Source organism: Anabrus simplex, chromosome X (genome assembly GCF_040414725.1).
Source record: "Anabrus simplex isolate iqAnaSimp1 chromosome X, ASM4041472v1, whole genome shotgun sequence".
In the NCBI taxonomy this organism is placed as follows: domain Eukaryota; kingdom Metazoa; phylum Arthropoda; class Insecta; order Orthoptera; family Tettigoniidae; genus Anabrus; species Anabrus simplex.
The window spans coordinates 159,837,353-159,854,080 of NC_090279.1; the positions used below are offsets into that span (position 1 = coordinate 159,837,353).

The 16,728-nt window shown below is 37.9% G+C and overlaps 1 protein-coding gene across 1 annotated transcript in view; it reads left to right on the forward strand.

Annotated features, from left to right (window-relative positions):
• Window positions 1-16,728, forward strand: part of Br140 (bromodomain-containing protein 140) — a 203,612-nt gene that overhangs the window by 118,501 nt on the left and 68,383 nt on the right. Inside the window, exons 13-15 of the mRNA XM_068230481.1 lie at window positions 2,156-2,330; window positions 7,129-7,296; window positions 14,153-14,239. Of these exons, the coding sequence (XP_068086582.1) occupies window positions 2,156-2,330; window positions 7,129-7,296; window positions 14,153-14,239 (430 nt within the window). The remainder of the gene's footprint in view (window positions 1-2,155; window positions 2,331-7,128; window positions 7,297-14,152; window positions 14,240-16,728) is intronic.

Here is a 16,728-nt window from a genome sequence, read left to right on the forward strand (position 1 = left end):
TTCCCTGAAGGACTAAAACTGTGGATTTTTGTATATGACATAACTTTCCCTCATCTTTGCTAGCTTTATTGGCCTTGCACCATTGTACTTTTGTAGCAGCTGAATACCAGCAAGTGATGGCCGACCACCAGTACTGTTCCTTATCTTAGTCCACACAATCATATTTCTCAACAATACCATACAAATTTTTTAAAATGTTTTAATGGTTCATCCTTTTTTTTAATAGCATGCATGAAACTGTACTAATTAGTACTTTTTGCTCCTTTACAGACACCATTTTCTTTGTTAATTTTTCTAGCAAAGGTTGAGTGCTCACAAACTTATCACTTGTCATTTTTACTACTTCAAATGGCTTTTTTTTAAACTATAGTTCTTCTTACTAAATCCCTGCATTCATCCGGGACCAAAACACAAGAAACTGACCTTTTTCTTTTTTCAGTTAACCAAAAAACTCTCTCTCTCTCTCTCTCTCTCTGTCTCTCTCTCTCTGCCATGAGGTTGCTTGGCAGCAGCTCTTCGTTCTTCTCGTTTCTCGGCTTACCTTTTCAGTTCGTAGCAGGAATCACTTCTCATGTCATCCAATATTTGCATCATGTACTCTACTCTTGACCTCTAGTTTTTTCCCCTCTATGGAACCCTGTATTATTTTCTTCAATAACCCATCATGTCTGTGTATATGGCTTATTAGATGATCCCGCTGTCTTTTTATTTGTGTCGTAAAACATCTTCTCTCTTCTGTTGTTATAAATACCACTTCATTTGTGACCATTTCACTCCAACTAATTTTCAGTAATCTCCTATAGCACCAAGCTTCAAACTCAAATATTCTCTTTTTATCCTTTTCACCTAATGTTTCTCTTCCATATAAAGCAATACTCCATACATAGGTCTTCAACAGTTATATCCTCACATTAAGACTTATGTTTTTTGCTGTAAATAGGTTCTTATTATTAAAAGCATTCTTAGCTTGAGCAATCCTACTCAGTATCACAACTTTTTCCATCACTTGTGATTTTACTTCCTAAGTATATGAATTCAGATGCTTCCTGTAATGTTTCATTTCCCAATTTTATCTCTGCATGTTTCATTTTTCGTCTGCTGCATACTAAAATTGTTTTATATTTATTTTCATGTTATGTTCTTTTTCCAGTATTTTATTCATCATATGAAGATTCATTTGTAAATCTTCCTCACTCTGCAATTAATGCTATATTATCGGCAAATCTTAATGTAATACCAATATAAATAGTCCGTTATTGGACATTATAAATTTTCCAGCCAACCCATTCCCGGTTGCCAGCACTTCGCCCCACTGTGCCAAGTGGGGCTCATCAGTTGTGTGAGTTTCATTCCTGTGAATAGTTACTCCAACTTCTAGTTCCTCTCTTACTCTGTTCTCTGCTTTTTGTACATATCATTTGAATAGATATGTAGATAAGGAACATCCTTGTCTGACCCCTTTTACAATGTGAGCTGTTTCTTCTTTATTACCACAGTAAATTACTCCAATTTCTTGTATGTAGATGTTACATATGATTCTCTTATCTAAAGCTGATACCTGTTTGAAGGGAAGATATGTATGACCAGGAACTAGATACCTTTTCCTCCTTCATAAAAATTGTTATCCCGATTTTGCAGTAACGAAATTAGTCCCAAGAAAATGGCATAAAATTAAAAGCTTTGTATCTCATCAGACAGGATTCCTTTATGTTAGTCCAACTCAAGGAGTTAGTTTCAACCTCCCACAATAGATGGCACCATAAAACTCTTTAATTTGTTGGTTAGCTCATTTTTGCGAGCACCCATTCATTTGTATAAGACCCAAACAAACTTACTTTTTATTTTATAGTTATAGATTTAGAGATAACAGATTGTACGTATGTTTTCCCCCCATCAAAATTACACTCTCGTAGCTGGACTGAAACCACAATCTTGGGTGATATAAGCTAACCTAGCTTACCACATCAGCAAATTAATTTCAAAACATCAGTGTTTCTAGATTTCTGCATAGGCCATAAATGTTTGAGCTATATAAGAACTTGTATTGTTACAATATAAGTAAGGAATAATTTGAGATATTGCTAGTTTTGGCACTGAAGGTGTTGGCTTTAAACAAGTGTATTGAGTAATTTGGTAAACGGATGTCTCTGTACAGGCTAGCCGGGATGCACTGGCGAGGCTTCTGGAGCTGCTGGACCGCAGTCAGGGGCTGAAGAACGGGCCAGCGCGAGCCAAGCGTTTCCGAGTCATCAAGACGGAGATCGCCAAGCTGCGTCGCAAGATGGCGAGGTGGGAGACGCCATCATCCAACAGCGTTGCCCCTACTTCCGGTGAGTTGTTCTCTACACAGTCTGATATTCCTGAGAGACATCATCACAGATTTGGCAGGAGCGAATGAAATCATTGCTGCTGGCATTACATAATCACGTCGTAGTCACAACATTATTATTTAATAAAGTGGATAATAAATATACAGCATTTACTCGCATACCTCACACTTTTCTCCCTAAAAGTTTGTGTCGGTTATCATGGTGAAAGGTATATGTGTGTGGAGAATTGGGAGATCTTAATTTGATTAAAATAAAAATACTTTTTAAAAGTAATAAAGCCTTACGATTTTGCATAATACAAGGATGAATCAAAAAGTAAGTTACACTTTCAAGTTATGGCCATTTATGAAACCACCTACACATAGGCAACACGGCTATGACAACGTACAATATAAGTTCACTTTTGCACATATTCCCAAGAGACTATAAACATTTCTTGGAACGGTCAACTGGCTTTTCGATTCCGGGTGCGTAGGAATCACATCCAGCGCTATGTAACCACCTGGAAACGGCTGCTTTCACCTCCTCATTGTTTTGGAATCGTCATCCACCAGATCTTTTTTTCAGCTTACCGAACACATGATAATCGCTTGGTGCTAAGTCTGGACTGTATGGAGGATGTTGCCATACCTCCCACTTGAATTGCTGCTGCAGTTCGGATGTTTGGCGGCCCTTGTGAGGTGTTGCGTTATCATGCAACAAAATCAGTTTTCTCCGCTACTGTTCTTTAATTGCCTTACACAACTGGTTTCACGTTTGACAATATGAATCTGAGTTGATTGTTGTGCCTTTCGGCGTAAATTCCACGTGCACCACACCCTCCATGTCCAAGAACACTGTTGCCATTACCTTTCCTGCTGAAGGTTGGACCTTAGCCTTCTTTCGTATTGCTGATGTAGTGTGCACCCTTTCCATCGACGTTCCCTTTGTTTCGGGGTGAAGTGGTGGACCCACGTTTCATCCCCTGTGATGATTTGCCGCAGAAACTCTGTTGCCCTCCACAGAATACCATTGCAAAAATGCCAGTGACGATTGGAAACGTATCCCTTGTGAACATCGGCGAGCAGACGTGGGATCCATCTTTGACACAGTTTACGAAATCCAAGGTGCTGGTGAACAATGGAGAACACACTGCTATACGTCATGCTGGAAATTTCCTGCAGTGTTATGTGCCGATTCTCTCTAATGATCCCATCCACACGGTCAACATTTGCAACAGTACTAGACGTTGCCGGCCTGCCTTCGCGATATTCGTCTGTGAGATACGTGCATCCAGCGTCAAATTGCTTACACCACTTTGCAATACATTGGCGAGAAATTGCACGCTTACCATATACAGCAGTGATTTCACGATGAATGTCTGTGCAATTAAGCCGTTTATATCATAGAAATCTGATCATTGCACGCACCTCCAATTTGGCGTGAAGATCCTGTTGACGCGCCATTGAGCCTAGCCCACTCTGCACACACAACACGACGGGATACCACACCAACCTTCCTATCGGATGTGTCACCAGTTAGTGTAGCTTGCTCCGCGTTGGCTACGGTCACGACACACAGTGTGCTCTCGCGGCGAGCTAGTGTAACTTACTTTTTAATTCGCTCTCGTAGATTGCAGTTTATTATGTTCCAAAACATGTTATTGAATATTAACAAAAGTTTGTATGATTCCATTCATATTGCATGTTTTAACTTCCTTGTTAGTGTGTATTCACAGTAAGATACTTCAAAATAAAGATATTTGAGGTTTCCACCTTTTCAATACATAATTTAATCATATTAGCAAATAAATTACATTAATGTCAAAAATATTTGCTGGACATATTTTGTCTCTTTGAGACATCATCAGCCACTTTCCAGCATAGATTAAAAATAGACATGTGCAGACAATAAAGAATTATCATACACTGATGATTCCTATAAATAACAAATATGTACTTTTGTCCACTAAGATCAGAAGAAATAGAGCATTAAAAAACACTAATTAGAAGTCTTTAAAAAATAGAAAAACACACATACACTTGTTCTTGCTATACTTAAAATACGCTTTTTAAAAATCTATGAGGTAGAATCGTCCTTGTGAAATTGGTCTCGTTTCCAATCCGTTGTTCCTAATAATCCTGCAGACAATTCAAAGTGATAATTGAAGTCGTGATTAATGTAAATTATATAGAACAGGAGACTCCCCAAGGTTGAGCGATCCTCAAAACAATGAATGAAACTTGCCAATATCACCCTGAGGGACGCTTTATTTCTTTATTGTTTGAGAGGATTCTAGACTGAAAATGGCGCCTAATCTTGGCACGACCATTGAAGAAAATTCAAGCTACCTTGTTCTGACAACATTCTCTTGTTTTCTGTCTATCGATAATCGTGAGCGATGTTTAAATTTCTTTGACTTGTTTATGCGCGACTCGTAAAGGCATGGTTTAGAAATGTAAGAAGATTTTTGTGTAAGAGAGGAGAAAATTAAAGAACTAATGAGTCCAGGAACTGTTGTGGAGCCTGTGCAGGATTGTCCTGGTCAACATTCCTTTCTTCCCAGTCACTATTAGCATCAACATCATCACTATTACTTGCTTGGTTACGTAGTCACATTCTACGCAGTTAATTTATTGTCTGAGGTGAAATCAGAATTTGATTCGTCACCAAGATCGGAATCACAGTCCATGAAGTCTAAGAGATCAATAATTTATTTGCCAGTCATCAGCTATACGGCTGTTTATTTTCACTGTTGTCATTTAATTGTCTTTACTTGTGTGATTGCCATTGTTGGTGGATTTTAAAATTCTGGATTTTTTACATCCCTTGCAGATATTTTTAGAAGAAACAAAATGCGTTTCTTGGTTCTTGTATTATGTATGTGTGCCCTTCATTGTTCAATTTTACTCCATTTGTAAGCATGTGATAATAGGAATTGCCAAATTTTCTAACCTTTATTTTCATTAATAAATTATTTAAATTAATAATGTGAGGAATAAATTTTATCATGAACTGAAAGTTATCCTGAGTTTAGCTGACTATGTTTTGCTTTCATATCTTTAAAAGCAGAGGAGTTAAATTCTTTTTTCTGGAAGCCTACGTTTTCCTTTGAAACAGCCTGGGGACCTTTAGACCTCGCCTTAACATTTTCACCTGGCTCTAAAAGAATTAAACTTTAGTTAGTACATCTCTGAACTGTAGATTATGTACCTTTAAGATTAATTCCATCTGAAGATGACCCTAAATAGAGGTCGAAACATGTATGCTCAATATTGTAAGAAAAAGGCCTCTTGATAGATGAAGTAAATCATGAATTGAATAAGATCACTCAATTAAACATTTATATTGTACAATTGATACTGTCAGTACAGATATGAAGTTGACATCAGGCAATAAGTGTAGCTGATATAATGAAGTGATGATACAAAGAATGTCAATTGTTTAAGGCTGATCTCATTCAGGGGTTAAATTTTGTTTTCACTATTCTGTTGCATAATGTTGCAACTACAAGTGAGGGAAACATGCTACTGTCATAAGAGTTAGCCCTTTGTATCATTGGCTACGACAATCATGACCGTGCGCGTAGTTGGTGCAGTTGTACAAAAGGCCTCTCTGTCAGAAATACAGAATATCAAAGGCTTGCCGTATGGTAACGTTTTGAGTGCGATGATAATATACCAGTATTGTACATTATTAGAATAGTGTTGATAGTAATCATTTTTTATTGAAACAATGGACAAAAACAAGTTAACCCGATGAGTGCTCCGCCCGCCTATAGACAGGCTGACGCGGCTGGTCCACCACTGCTACGCCCGTGTATAGATGGTGCACGAGAATTTTAATTTTTTTGCGTTTCCCGGTTCACTCTTGAGTGCCGATTCAATCTCTGGCATGTTCTGCCATCTGTTGGACATTATTTAGTACTAATTGATCAAAGCTTATAGCTTCTAGAAGTGACTTTTAAAAAATCAAAACTTTTGTGCCACTGGAGTTGATGCAGCTGGTTGTTGATGAAACAAATGGGTATCACAAACAGCTGATGGAAAATATTGAGCTGTCACCACAACCAGGTTTAGAAATTATTTTAAAATATCAACTTATGTACTTGCAAGAAGTTGCATGTATTAGTTGGTACTGATTTTAGGAAATAATTTTATTTTGGGTTCTTTACTTAGTAATAATTATTAAATTCAATCATGTTTTTTTGGAACAATGGACAAAAATGAGTTAACCCGATGAGTGCTCCGCCCGCCTATAGACGGGCTGACGCTGCCAATCCAGCACTGCTACGCCCGTCTATGGATCCTATGATCTTTACTTAGTATAAAGATGATGTACGCGTGGGCACAAAAAGTGTAAATTTGTTTTCTGTCAAAATAATATTGAATATAAGTGTAGGTTTTCCATTTATAAAAAACCAACATTTATAATTATTTTAAGCCTATCACCCCACTGATAAGTTAAAAATTGAGGCTTCTGCCATTTATTTATTTATTTATTTATTTATTTATTTATTTATTTATTTATTTATTTATTTATTTATTTATTTATTTATTTATTTATTTATTTATTTATTTTAATTTATTTTCTATTTTTTTAAACATACTAATGAAAAACTTAGCACTGAAGTACCAAACAGTCAACTGGTAACTCAGCACTTAAAAGGTTGAACAGGTGATAACAGAAATCAAGCTACACATTAAACACCGATCTTGAAAGGGAAGTTCTAATACGTTTGTTGGAAGTTCACTCCTGTACTTCTCACGTCTCCTTTATTAGCCTACTGATGAGACTATTTGTGCTGGTATGATTACAGAAGCCGAGGACGGAATTTCGACTGACTCTGAACGTGAGGTCAGTACAGATGAGGAGAACGATAAATCAAAGCGTGTGCCCAAGAAGATTACCGCCAAGGACAAAAATGCCCGCCCATCCACCCGACGCTCTACGTCCCAGCAGCCGGCGCCTGAACCTCCACCTCCCCGTAAGTGCTGTCTGTTCCTCTACATTATACGTGCTTTTAACCTTCTGAAGAATTACTGTATTATTCTGAGATTTTTTTGCATTATAGAGACAAGCAAAATACGACATTTCATATTTTAAACCACGACTGCTATCACTGTGGCAACTACATTAAGATTTTTATATTTTGCAGTGTATCAGATTCATTTCTTGCAGCAATTTCGATGAAATATTGATATATTATGAAAATCATCTTCTTCTTCTTCGCGATTTATTGGGATTAGTACTTGATATGGATTCGGACTTGTTTTACAGCCAAATGCCGCTCCTGACACCAACGCTACATGGAGGGATTTCTTCACTTTTGTGTGTTTCTTTGGTGGTTGGTAATATGTTCCAGCCCTTAGTTCAGGATTAAACTCCTTGGACTGGCTGGGAATCAAACTCGGACTCTCTGGTAAGAGACAGAAACACTACCTTACACCGCTGCACTGGCAGAAGAAATAAACCATAGGAGAAACTTACAAACGCGCTCACTGCAGTCTTATCGATGTGCAGTACAGTCCATTTGACCTTTTGAATCTAAAATAACTGCTGTATATTGCTGGCACCCTACAAGTTGTGCCTCGCTGGAATAACCTTTCCTAAACCCGAACTGCCTTCTATTAAACCCGTTAGTGAAAATGAAAACCTACAACCTGTTTTCCAGTCATTGACCGGGTCAGGGATGTAATGAATGAAACATATATAGGCTGTTATTACAATGGGGTCGCCACTCCCAAGGTGATTTATTAATGAGTGATAAATGCTATGAAATGATAATGGAGAGTGTTGCTGGAATGAAAGATGACAGGGAAAACCGGAGTACCCAGAGAAAAACCTGTCCCGCTTCCGCTTTGTCCAGCACAAATCTCACATGGTGTCACCAGGATTTGAACCATGGTATCCAGCGGTGAGAGGCCGACGCGCTGCCGTCTGAGCCACGGAGCCTCGAAACCCATTAGTAATTTCTTAAATTCTTAATATTCATACTCCTAGATTTCCTTTCTCCAAAGGTTTCATCGATTTTCCTGTATGCAGCATCCACCTTTCCCAGGACCATACAACCTTCGACATCCTTGCACTTCTCCTTCAGCCATTCTTCTTTAGCTACCTTGCACTTTCTATCCACTTGATTCTTTAATCACCTGTATTCTTTTCGGCCCTCTTCATTTCTAGCATTCTTGTATTTTCATCGTTCATCAATCGGGTCTAGTATCTCCTGAGTCATCCACTGATTATTAGTTGATCTTTTCTTCCTTCCTAACATTTCTTCAGCAGCCCTGCTGACTTCATTTTTCATGGCTATCCACTCTTCCTTTATTGTGTTTCCTTCAGCCTTTTCATTTAGCCCTTGTGCAACATGCCTTGAAACAATCCCTCACATTATTTTCTTTCAACTTGTCTAGATCCCATCTTTTTGCATTCTTTCCATTCTTCAATTTCTTTAACTTCAGATGGCATTTCATGACCAACAAGTCGTGGTCAGAGTCCACGTCCACTCCTGGGAAAGTTTTGCAATCCAGCACCTGGTTTCTGAATGTCTGCCTAATCATAATGAAGTCTATTTGATACCTTCCAGTGTCTCCAGCTCTCGTCCACGTATACAGCCGTCGTTTGTGGTGTTTGTACCAAGTATTGGCAAGGATAAATTGTGATCAGTGGAGAATTCAACCAGCCAACTTCCTCTTTGGTTCCTTTGTCCCATTCCGAATTCTCCTACTGTATTACCTTCTCTTCCTTGGCCTATCACTGCATTCCAGTCTACCATCACAATTAGATTCTTGTCACCTTTTACACATTGTATTAAATCTTCTATCTCTTCATATATTCTTTCGATTTCCTCATCATCCACTGAACTAGTAGGCATGTAGACCTGCACTATTGTGGTGGGCTTTGGTTTGGTGTCTATCTTGACGACTATAATTCTTTCACTATGCTAGTCATAGTAGCTTTCCCGCTGCCTTTATTTTCTTATTCATTATTAAACCAACTCCTGCATTTCCCCTGTTTGATTTTGTGTTGATAATTTGGTATTCGCCTGACCAAAAATCCTGTGCTTCCTGCCAACATACTTACAAACTACATCTAACTTTAGTCTATCCATCTCCCTTTTCAGATTCTCTAATCTACCACAACGACTCAAACTTCTAACATTCCACCACGCTCCGACTCGCAGAATGTCAGTATCCATCTTCCTGATGATCGCCCCCGCTCGTGTAATCCCCACCCGGAGATCTGAATTGGGGACTAGTTTGCCTCCGGAATATTTTACCTGGGAGGAAGCCATCATCAGTACATCATTCATACAGAGAGAGCTGCATGTCCTCGGGAGTTAGTTACAGCTGTTGTTTCCCGTTGCTTTCAGCCCTCAATGGATCATCTAAACATAAAAGATAAATGTTGACATAGAAGCTTCCAAGGTTCTACGCTTAAGTCTACACAGAAAGTATGAAATCATTCAATCAGAACGCACTGCTGTTCAGATGTTCGTAGTTGCACAGTGGGGTTGCTGGTTGAAAGACTCGGTTGCATTTCATCAGACTCGCAAGAAGAACAGATCATACGAAGATCCATTGTTGAATGTAAATGTTGTCGTAACTACAAAGACGCACGCACTAGATGCTGTCCATTGTGTATACTGTTTTATTACAAATTATATACATGTTATACACACACTAATGAACTGCTACAACACACTCCTATGAAGAAGAAGGAGAAGAGTGCCATTATTAGCATGTCAGCACAACAAAATCACAACGTGAGTTCATATATTTGACTAATGACTTTCACTAGCAACTCATGCTAACAACTCCACTCCCAAGACTGTCTCTTTATATACTTTCCCTAGCCAGGCTTCTAGAAAAGTATGACACAACATGTTTTCTCGCATTTTCTCGAGTCTCCAATAACCTTTGTACAAAGATATGGAACATTCCGTAAAGCTCTAATGACAAAGATGTGTTGTTCTGGACTATCACCCTGTTTTGCACAACATTACATGTCCGACTCGTTGGCTGAATGGCCAGCGTACTGGCCTTTGGTTCAGAGGGTCCCAGGTTCGATTCCCGGTCGGGTTGGGGATTTTAACCTTAATTGGTTAATTCCAATGGCACGGGGGCTGGGTGTATGTGTCGTCTTCATCATCATTTCATCCTCATCACGACGCTCAGGTCGCCTACCGGTGTCAAATAGAAAGACCTGCAACTGGCGAGCCAAACCCGTCCTGGGATATCCCGGCACTAAAAGCCATACGACATTCCATTTTTACAACATTACATTGGATTTATACATCATACTTGCAGGTAATGATAAAGTATATACTATTAATTACCTGTTCTTACATTAAATAAAGTCCTATTTATATACATACAGCAGACATGTCGTGACATAACCTTACATGTTTTGTTACACAAGGCAGATCTTACACAAATAATAAATTATACGACCATGATTTATACCAAATAAAGTCCATACATAAATAATAATAATAATAATAATAATAATAATAATAGATGTGAACAACTTCACAGCCACACTTCACAAATCATGATAATAATAATAATAATAATAATAATAATAATACCCTCTCTGAAAACTGTAAAAGTAGTTAGTGGGACATAAAGCAAATAATATTATATTATTATTATTAATAATAATATTAAAAAACACCTAATCAAGCTCGATATTTCCAGTATTTACCCATGTGTTTAGAGAATTGTTTCCAAGTTATACTAGTCCATTACACTTGCATCAATGTGGGCATCAGTTTTACATGAATTAAATTGTGAAGTAAAATTCAAAAAATGTGGTTTGCATTAGTGTACGTACATGGGCTATTTCGCTATCTAGCCACAATCAGCCATTCTAGATCAGTTGTCACCTAAAGAGTACAGACCTTCAATGGTGGGGTTTTTTTTTTTTTTTTTTTTTTTTTTTTTTCCATTGGCTAATACGTCTGCTTGTGTAATTCATTGTGAATGTCTACATCTCCAGAATTGTGTATGTTTAGGTTATTATATTAATGAACAGCAAAGAAGTACAAGAACAAATTGATGCATTGAACAAGACAATTTAAAAATATGGTATGTAAATCAGCGCAGTGTTAAGGAAGACCTGGTGATGTCAAGAGAAGAATGACCAGAGAAATGCATTGTGAAATTGATGGTCAAAGCTTTGAAATTGTGGACAGTTTCAAAACACCTCGGAAGTAAATCAATGCAGAATACAAGGCTTGGCATGGGGATTAGCAAGAGGGTGCAACAGGTCAATGTAAGAAACATTGTCTGGAATAATGAAGTGTAAAGAGATAATGTACAAAATGTACCATTAATTGACTTAGGCAGTTGAGACCTGGACATTGTCAAGTAGGGAGGAAAGTAGAATTCAAGCCAGTGAAATGAAGTGCCTGAGAAGTACGATAGGAAAGACAGAGTGAGAAACAAAGGAAGTTGGAATAGAAAACCTGAATGAGAGAATTGATAAGATGTATGTATGTTTAGTCCTCAGCTCGACGGCTGGTTGGATCCTCAACAGCTCTGCCACCAGCTGTCATAGATGGCCTAGGCATCACTGAAGAGGTGCACTAGGGAAATGAGGAATGAGGTAGTTTCCCGTTTCTTTCCTCACCGAACCAGAAGTTGCAATTACATACCTGTCTGCCAAGCCCACTGAAATGTAATGTACCAACCGACCCTATGAGCAACATTTTCACACCATTCCTAGCAGGTACTGGCTGCAGAAGGAATGGTATTACTAGCATCACTCATACCTCAGTCACTTTCATATTGTCAAAGTCAAGGATAAGACAGACAGAGACAGATCAATGAAAGTAACAAAATTGCTCTAGCCTATACCTGAAGACATAGTGCACTGTAAACACTAGGTCCCGCCAGCAGAGCCATAATTGATAAGAATAAAGTAAGCTAGTTTTGGCATGTAGAGGGGGTGGAAGAAAAAAGAATACCAAAATAGATTATGGAGATGAAATGAGGGGGAGACCTAGAACAAGGTGGATCAATGCAATAAAGAGGAGTGCAAGAAAAAACCAGGACTTAAATCAGCCACTTCATTGCTAAAAATTTTAATGTGCAAGTGTTAAAGGATGGTGTTATGTATGAAATTCCTTTAGTTACAGTATGTTGACGAATTAGAAATTGGGCTTCTTTCACTTTCTTACTTATTGTAGACTTCTGTAATTAAACTTTATGCTTTGAAATAATGTTTAAAACATCTTGAACTATAGGCAATGCTATAAAAATGCTAGATAGGCTTTTCTGTCTTCTACTTTCTTTGAACTTTCTTGTTTCACCAGAGTCAAAGCCATTATGTTAAAAACAGTGCTGATAGTTGTATTATTATTATTATTATTATTATTATTATTATTATTATTATTATTATTATTATTATTATTATTATTATTATTATTATTAAAGTCTACTAGGTCTACCTGGGACCACGGTTGTTCAACTGTTGCCTTTGATCTTTGCTCAGTATTGTCTCATCTCCTCCCATTGTAGGTTCTTTCTTTCCTCTTTCTTTCTTCTTCAGTGGTTTCCCCTAAAAACCACAGACTTTCTTCAAGATCTGTCTGTTTTGCAGTTCTTTTGTGTCCTACTCAGTCTCCGGGAGCCAAGTGGTATATGAACTTTCTTGTTTCACCAGAGTCAAAGCCATTATGTTAAAAACAGTGCTGATAATTGTATTATTATTATTGTTGTTGTTATTATTATTATTATTATTATTATTATTATTATTATTATTATTAAAGTCTAACAGTCTTATCAGCACACAAATATTCACTTCATAACAGGTTTTTGGACACTAAGGCCCATCATCAGTGAATTAAAACTTATTTAAAACATGTTCGTCCACATAGATGTGCTGTCAATGTAAAACAGAGCTCAGGTAAAATAAACTGTAAAAATGAAGGAGAAACAAATGGCGTAGCTTTTGAAACTAAATGCTCCGCCTTAAAATGTTGTTTTAAAACATAGCATACAAATGGAACGGTTGGCTACACTGGCCAGATGTTCAGCTTCGAAGGCAGAGTGTGCTTGGTGGCAGGTGCATCTCAAGGTTGCTAACAGTATGTTGTTAGTAGCAGTTTTCATTTGAAATCTTGTCTGGTTCTTTTTTCTGTGCCATAAATATATCAATAATTTCACGGGTATTTAACTCCACGTCTTAATTACCTTTAAAAATTAATTTCGTATCTTTCTCAATGCCTTGAAAGTTATGGTTGTTATTATAAATATGTTCCGTGAAAGCTGAATATCTGTTATATTTTATTGCCTTTAAAATGTTCTTAGTATCGTTTGAGTTAGCGTCCGTCCAGTCCTACCGATATAAATCATATTAGAGTCCTTGCAAGTAAGCCTATATACTCCCGATTTGGTATCAACATATTTTTTGTTAACAGAACTATGCCATTTGTTTCTTCTTCACAGTTTACTTCACCTGGACTCTATTTTACATTAAAGTCACATCTATGTGGGTGAACATGTTTTAAATAAGCTATAATTCGCTTATGATGGGCCTTAGTGTCCGAAAACTAGTTATGAAGTGAATATTTGTGTGCTGATACGACTGTTAGATAATAATGATAAGAAGAAGAAGATAAACAAGTGGTTGATCAGTCTGTTGTGGGGGGGGCGGGGTTAAGAGGGTGGCCTCTGGACTTTAATCCTCTTATAGTAGCATTTGTCATTTACTCTCAAGTAGTATGAAAGATTCATGACATTTTCTGGTGTCAGGATTTATGTGATGTGTTTCATTGTATGTCACTAACTCACTAACTTTTTTCAGTGCACTACTAATTAGTAATCCTCATTCTCCAGCCACCCCAGTTACGAGCACTCCCACGCCCGCGCCCACGCCAAAAGAGCCAGAGGCCAGCGACAATCCAATGGATTCCAGTAGTGCTTGTAAGTATGCGATATGTATATTTAGATAAATATGTAGCTGCCACAGCAAGTCCCCAGGTTTCAGTACTGATCCTGATCATGGCAGTTCATTTTGAAAAGGTTGGGAAACAATCTGGTTTTTTATTAGTATTATTATTATTATTCTTTCTTCGATTTTCGCTTACTTTGGACCACGGTAAACAATTGACTTGCTGTTTAATTAAAAAATTTCTTTGTTAGTTGACTCTCGCTCATTCTTGTGAGGTGCCCATAAAACCTTCAGTTTCCTCTTACAAGGGGGGATCAAATATAAACAGGATTTAATTTTTTATTTAAATTCCTTTATTGAAAAACACAAGGCAATTACGATTTATTTTTCCACATAATTTCCTGCTTTGGAAATGCATTTGTCCCAGCGTATGGGCAGCTTTTTGGTGCCCTCATCATAAAAAGAACAGGGTCGTGTCACCAGTCAGTTGCGCACGAAGTCTTCCACACTCTCGTCATCTTCAAATCGTTGCTCTGCTACAGCTTCTTTAAGCTGTTCGAACAAATGGAAATCATAGGGCAATAAGTCCGGGCTGTAAGGAGGATGATCAAGTGTAGTCCAGGGCATTTCCCTTAGCTTGGAGACAGTTAGACCTGCAGTATGGGGCTGCGCATTGTCGAATCGGTTGGTCTCTTCTTTTGCAGCGATATGCAACCCTCGCTTTGTTCAACAGCTCACAGTAGTAAGCAGCATTGATTGTGTGTCACTAATGCAAAATATCAATCAGCAAAATGCCTCGCCGATCGAAAAAAACTGTTGCAGGAACCTTGCCAGCTGACCTCGAGTCTTGGCTTTCACTGGTGCTGCCTCCCCTTTCTTCCGCCACTCCTTACTGGCTTGTTTGGTTTTGGGAGTGTAGTGGTGGACCCATGTGTTTTGGCAGGTGATGATCCGACTCAAAAATGCATCACCTTCTTCCGCAAACCTTGCTGTAAGCGTCTGACAGATCTCCAAACGTCTCAAGATTTTCGATCAAAAGGCGAGGGACCCATCTGGAACACACTTTTCGGAACTGTAGATCGTTTGTGATGATTGCTTGACAGCTCCCGTAACTGATTCCAACTTCTGCAATTTCTGATACTCTCGCCCGTTGTAACTGTTCGCTCTCCTCATCAAAACACTTGGGGAGATGAAAGTTATTACCTTGGGACACATGAATATCAAATAAGCTATTTGTGGCTTGCCCGCAAATTGCCACGCAAATAGAAACAATTAACATTCCATGGTTTCCCATTTCTCTATGTGATGTTTGGGCGCCAGGGTTACAGTTTTAAACAAAACTGTAAACCAAAATTTATATTTACTAGCATAGAGACTTATACTTAAATCACAGGGGTAGGATTTTAAATAATTAACCATTAAGTATCGTTTAAGAAAGAAAATTAACGCAATATAAAATACAAATGAATTTATTATACAAAAAAATGAGATGAATCGGAAAAGTTCCTTAAAGCGTGGAAGGATTTAGAATTTACTTTACTGAATTTACTAATTGCTTGCTTTATCTAATTGAAGCTCACCAATTGCAGCTTCCTTTGAAGTCATCTGGTTTCCGTGGTTACTCGTTCTCTTCTTCTCAATGTAGAATTTGCTCCATGGGCATCCTTCCTTCCTTCTCTGATGTAGTATGGGCTATCTGGTCTAGCACTCCCTAATTTGCCTAGTCTTTAAAATTAGACATTGGCCCTATACTTGTAAAAACTAATCAGCGTTGATCGTATGAAGAGAAAATTCAGAGATATGAATTTTTCCATATTAGTAGAAATCTCAATCCAACTGAGCTGTAATATTTATATGGTACAGACTTGTACCAATTTCCGTAGACTTGAACTAAGCATAGTTCTTCGTCCAGAAGATTTATTGAATATAACACAAGCCGTAAGCTTGTTTCGTCTCACGCAGATCCGATAACATAACCGCATCTAAGTACTGTATCGAAGCGATAACACATTGTACAAAAATAACTATGTCGCGGAGCGACTACACACTGTTTCAAAAATCAATAACGTCGTTCACAGTAGATGTTCTAATAGTAGATAGGTTCACAGCAGAAGTTGTAGTTAGGTCCCGTTCTCGTGGTGAGAATCTCTATATATCCGGGCTCACCCCACTCTTGGTAACAGTTCAATCTCAAAACTCATATACAACGAAGTATCTGATTCGTAGATCGATTTATCAACTCCCCTTCTCTTCTTTCTTGACAAGTCCAGTAGGAGTGGCGATGATGTAGCTGACCAGCTTGCAAGCCTTGCGCGCGGGTCGCTGTTTACTTCTTGGTGCTCAAGAGTTAAACCCATGAGTCATGTAATTTTCCATGCTATAAGAATAACCTTCTCCGTATACACAAATATGAGATGAAATGACAACAACTATATTTCAACATATTAACCAAGTCCAGTACATAATAAATTCCTATCTTTCATAATATAATAATAAATAATAAATGATGTTATAATATATA